The sequence below is a fragment of the Xiphophorus maculatus genome, chromosome 22, assembly GCF_002775205.1.
Source record: "Xiphophorus maculatus strain JP 163 A chromosome 22, X_maculatus-5.0-male, whole genome shotgun sequence".
Lineage (NCBI taxonomy): Eukaryota > Metazoa > Chordata > Actinopteri > Cyprinodontiformes > Poeciliidae > Xiphophorus > Xiphophorus maculatus.
The window spans coordinates 2,216,501-2,222,500 of record NC_036464.1 but is presented as its reverse complement, the minus strand read 5'-3'; the positions used below and the strand labels follow the sequence as shown (position 1 = coordinate 2,222,500).

The 6,000-nt window shown below is 38.6% G+C and overlaps 1 protein-coding gene across 1 annotated transcript in view; it reads right to left on the bottom strand.

Moving 5' to 3' along the window:
- Positions 1-6,000, bottom strand: part of hectd2 (HECT domain E3 ubiquitin protein ligase 2) — a 41,346-nt gene that overhangs the window by 6,981 nt on the left and 28,365 nt on the right. The window contains exons 18-19 of the mRNA XM_023327906.1: positions 5,095-5,182; positions 2,640-2,746 (exon numbers count right to left, since the gene is read on the bottom strand). Of these exons, the coding sequence (XP_023183674.1) occupies positions 2,640-2,746; positions 5,095-5,182 (195 nt within the window). The remainder of the gene's footprint in view (positions 1-2,639; positions 2,747-5,094; positions 5,183-6,000) is intronic.

Here is a 6,000-nt window from a genome sequence, read left to right as displayed (position 1 = left end):
TAGAGACGAAGCTGCAGGTTTTAGGGCTGAAACGAAGGATTACTTTATTATTCTGATCATTAAATGATCAAATCTGATTTAAAGTATCTCACATTTTAACTTTCTTATTCAATATTATAAATACACTAAAAGATACTAAACAATTTAAACAATTTAAACTAAACAATTTATGGAATAAAATTTACTGCCAAAAAGTCAACAACATTTCTATAGTGAACGTTTCAAAGATTCATCTGCAGCTAAAAAATATTTCTGCTGATTGTTTTGGATTAACTGGCTGATAATTAGATGTAAAAGCTGCTTAGTAGGAAAAGTTTTACAGAATCTGAACCAGGTGGAGATAAAACTGCCACTAGAGGAATTCTGGGTAAAACAGATTTTACATCTTAAATATCTTTTTATTATCTTAAATACAAATATGTTTATATATTGTTTACACCTTTGGTTTAATTGCTGCTCTGAGAATGTTGAACGGCCTTTTTTGATTAATTGATTAATTTTTGATTAAGAATTGCTTCATCGACAGGATTTGAACTTGCAACTCCACAGTGACAACAAGCTGCAACATTCGCCGCTGCGCTAAAATTCCCAGAAAGATCAAACTCAGTTCAGGTGTAGCAACCGCTTAGCAACGAGGAACAGGAAGTACGGCATCATCAGAGTCGCTCAACAGGAAGGGAGTGAAAACAACCGAGTCGTCAAACTGAAACTTCCTGTCATAAAGGCAGAATGATGAGAGAAAATGAGTCAGATGTGGATCAGAACCACCAGATTACAGAGAATCAGGAAGAGGAAGATGCTGATGATGATGAGTTAATGAGTAAAGGCTGAAAACTCCGACACGCCCACCGACCTGCCTCATCACATCCTGGAGCCGCAGGACGTGACCGACAGCACGGGGGAGAAAAACTGAGCCGGAACCGGCAGAATCTGGGTCAGAGTACGGCAGAACTTTGGATAAAATTTATTTTTATTATTTTACATCAGATATGAGATTTTATGGTTCTTTAGTTTCAGATTTCTGCCTTGAAGTGTTTCTTTCTGAACATTTAATCTTAGTGTGGAAGAAGTTTGTCCTTGTCCGCTGCAGCCAAGGTCATGGGAAGTAGGTCTGGTTCCTCAGCGCCCCCCTATGGCCGCCAGAGGAAGTGCACATATAATAACTTAGCTGCTCTTGGATTCAATTTTCATTTGGAAAACTGGAGTCAGATCCTGGTTTTCAGTTGGCTGATACCTGAGAGCTTTACGTTAGAATAATTCCTACATAAAACTGAATAAAAATAATAAATATTACAGCCAAACATCACTAACTCCATTCAGCTTTAGCTACTGTGCTAAATTATTTCTATGCCCCTAAACCAGTGCTTCTCAATTCCAGTCCTCAGGCCTCCCTGCTCTGCATGTTTTAGATGAGCCTCTATTCCAGAACAGCTGATTCAAATGATTGCATGACCATCAAGTGCTGCAGAAACCTGTTGATTCAATCCAGGTGTGTAGCAGAAGGGAAACACCTAAAACATGCAGGGCAGGGGGGCCTGAGGACCGGAATTGAGAAACGCTGCTCTAAACCAATCAGTATTTTCTCCTAATTAGTTAGAATAAACACAAAGGTTAGTCAAACTTTCAGTTAAAGCAAAAGATTATCAAGAACTAATCATTAACACAATCTATAATCTATAACATATATCCACACACTAAGAAAAGAATGAAAAGATCTCCAGCTGCCCTGCTGAAACTTTCTGTCTCTGAGTTTTTCTGACCCACATTCTGCCTCTCACTGTGTCCACTGCAGAGAAGCAGAAATATGGTGATGCTGGTGACCTTTAACCTTGAACTACAAACAGAGTCGGACAACAAACTCTAATCATCAGCAGTTCAGTTGACCAATAAAATAATTTATTTCCTGTGTTGCTGCACAGGAAGTGATCAGCTCTGACAGGAAGAAGACAGTTCTTCAGTTTAAAGGTGAAACGACGAGAAACAGACTAATGTCACCAGGATGAGACTGAGGTCATTAAATTAGACGTTTGACTCACTTCCTGTTCTTTACCGTTAAGGTTGCTATATTTAAGGTCTGAGACAATCATTAGAAAACATCTTTACATTAGATAAAATAATTTGGAAAACCACCAGAAAGCTTCTAATTGCTACTGCGATTCCCACAATCCTCTGCTGCATCACTGTCACATGACCAACCTGCTTCAATACCAACGTTACTGCTGCTGTTTACATACACTGAATAAAAAGACACAACACTGAGTGAAGTTAAATCAAACTTTTCTTGTTTACACTTATTAGAATTACCAAAATTATTTCTATTTGTTAAATGCCAGAAAACTTGGCGAGAAATTTTTTGTAATTCAAGAAATGACGATTCAGCAGATTAATTACAAAAAAAGGATATTGAGGCCTCAATTAGCATATAAAGACTGTTGGAATTAATTATGATAATAATTTAATATTTAATAGTCATGATGTAATCTGAACAGCCTTAATTAGAATTAGAAAGTGTCAGAAAAGATTTGTGCACCCAGCTGTTTCATTGGCCTTCAGTGTATGTGTACACACACACACACACACACACACACACACACACACACACACACACACACACACACACACACGCCCTCTGAACTCACCATGAGAGCGTCGGAGGCGCACACGCTGTGGAAGCCGTGGTAGAAGGCAGCAAACTGTTTGTAAATGGATTTATTCAGCAGGAAGTCGATGTAGAGCTGGACGTACTCTGTGGAAAGAGAGCGGAGGGATTTTCATTATTCCATTACCAGGTTCCACCTTCAACCCTGCAGCAGCCGCTTCTCTGGGCGACGCTGGCAGAAAGTTACATCTGAGCACTAACAAGAGCCGCTGGATGGAAAATGAGTTCATGGTTCTGAACAATAGAGGCTTTGACAGCAGCCAGGTCCGTGTTTCTGCCAGTGAGAAGAAACGGAGAGCTGGACGTAAAACATGAAGATGTAACTCATATTTCTAACTCAGTTTAAACCAGAGAACCTTTCTTTATTACTGTGTGTAAAAAAAAGAAATATCTCAGCAATATTTAACAAATCGCCAGGTTTGAAGCTGCAGACCTGTTGGACCTTTGAGAAGGTTCTGGTCTCTGTTGAGTAAAATCATCAAACCCTAGAGACAGACTGCATGTCATCAGAAAAATATGCTAACAGCTACATTATTGTGTTAAATGCAGAAAGGTGAGGCTTTCCTTCTAACATTAAGTGTCCTGATCACTCAGGTGACTGGAGGAATGGGAGAGCTTAAGTTGGCACTGGAGTAACAGTACCGGTCAGAACCAGACCAGAAACTGCAAAGTCTAAGAATCTGCCAGAACCTTTGTGCTTTGATTTACAGTTTGTGTCACTAGAGCTCATTCCCAATTCAGTGAATTACAGACAGACTGGCCACGCCACGTTGTAGTCTTAAATCACTTTGTAGGGTGTTGGTTTGATAGGTCTCTAGACAATTACCACTTCCTGCTCCTCGTTGGATAAATCAATAACTTATGCACTTTAAATTTCTCATTTTAAGATCCTAAGTTTAAATTTGGAGCACCAGTTTTTAGGATCTGAAGTTTCTGGAAACAGACTGCAGCATGGCTGCGGTCCAGTGATCCAGGGCTTCCCTGAGTGTGTTTTCATCTTAATCCTCTGTAGGCGGTTTGCCATCCTTGTTGTCGCCATGGTGATAAGCTGCAGTGGCGTGTTGTGCGCTCTCTTCTTCACCCCTCATGCGCTTGTTGTTTTGGATGATTGACTCCGCCTCCACACACATGCATTCTGCATTTCCGTCTCTTATTCTCAGGAATTAATATTTACAGAATGCCAGAAATAAAACTTCGGACGGGGACGGCACAAAATGGATTTTTCGCTTGAAAACAAAAAGTGTCTAACATTTCAACATTCCTGAAAGTCCCAAACACTGGAAATAGTCACCAGTCCTCATGAAATGCTAATGCTAACTTTGCTAGCATTAGCAAAGTTAATGCTAACTTTGCTAGCATTAGCAAAGTTAGCATTCTGTATTAAGGCACAAATTTAAATATGTGCTCATTTACCAAATGGTAGCAATAATAATGGTAAGAATAATCTGAAAAGTCTGGTGAGTAACTGGTAGCATTTTTCATACCAATCTAGAATATGTAACTCTAGGTCTAGTTGTTAGCATGACAACATTCACGTGTTAGCAGTTTGATGTTAGCATCCTCCTTTTAGCAGTTACAGTAGACATTTTCCCAGTGAAGTGATCTCTGAAATCCTTGAGCTGCAGCTCAGGACAAACCCACCTTCAGTAGGTAGAATGTTTGAACTTGGGCATTATCTGAAAATCCCAAACGTTAGCTGACAACATTAGCACTAGCTTGCTAACATTAGCATTAATGTTGTAATGATAAATCTGGTATTGAGCTCACAGGGACCAACATAACACTCCATATTTAATAAATCACTGAAATCATTGTGTTAAGCATTTTTAATGAGCCTGAAATTCCCAATCATTAGCTGCGGACAATAGCATGCTAACATCACCAGTATTGGTTAACATTTTCCCAATGACCTCACAAATACAGTTCAGATTAAACCAATGGGTAGCTTACAATGTGAGAAATGTTGGAAGTTAGTTTGTTTTCTTTAATTTTCATTAAGTTTTGAGGCTCAAAGTTTAGATTAAGATCTTAGCATTAGCATTGTAATTTTAGCGCTAATATAACCAGTTGGTTCAGACTGCAGGACATAGTAGTTTATTTTAGCTCATGTGGTAAGTTAATTCTGTAAGCTACTTTAACCTTACCAACCAATGGCTATTAAAACTCATATTTAGACGTTCGAACACATATACATTTCTGACCCATTACTTGGAAACGGTCAACAAATACATCATAAACTCCTCAAACAAAGTAGAGGATTCTGGAAGCTGAATTCATAGACTAATCTAATTAGAAACCATATTTACATTCAGTTTAAATAAATGCATCTTCAGTGGAATTAGTTTATTAAAGGTTAAATACTCTGTTGGATCCAGAGGTAAACTGGTGGTTTGTGTTATTTACAGCTGAACTGTTCTGGTTTTGCTCGGACTCACCCTTCCTGTTCTGCTTGGTGACGGAGATTTTGTCTCCTCCGGGTTTCAGGTTGTAGGATTTGACAACGCCCATCTCCTCTTGGAACACCTGCAAGCAATAAAAACTGTTCAGTTTGACCAAATAACTGAATCCATATCGATTTAATCAGCTTGATCAACTTCGTTTAACTTAATTTATGATGGCAGCGTTCAGACCGTTTAGAGATGACCTTGTAACCCTTCCCAGATTGATGGGCATTGCTGAGGTTTTTTCATTTTGATGTTCTTCTAACATAGACTAAAAAATCTAAATCTAAGATCTTAATGTTATATAACCAGAATATTATATAGTGAAGTAAGGTAAAGATTTCCATCAGAGCAACAGAAGCTCCTGTCTGGTTTCCTGAGCTCTTTTTGCAGGTGAGTTTCTGACTGAAGAGGATTTAACACCATGTTGACCTCACATGTCGACAAGAATCCAGGAGGTCATCAAGGTTCATCCGGGTTACAGAAACATACAGCAATTTTCATTATGTTTACTTAAGGATCTGAAAAGCTCTGAGGCACATCGGACCATTTCCTGAGTTTTTATTCTTCATTTTCTGTCTCTGTATTTGGTTTGGTGTTCAGATAAATAACAGAAATAAACTTTGGCTGAAGTTTTATTCTGATCTGAGTCCAGCTCTGGCAGAACTTGGATTACAAAATGTTTCAAATTTGAAACGGTACTTTTCCACGGTTCCACATTTATGTCACTAAATTGGAAAATGAATAAGCTTTATTTGCGTTCTGTGGATCAGGATTGTGTTTTTGCTGTGGGATCTGGATTTAAAAAGTTAGCTTAGGTTATTAAGTTTTGAGAAGAAGCGAAATGAGTTTAAACACTGACATAAATGGAAAAGGCAGACCCACGTCAGACTCTGAGTT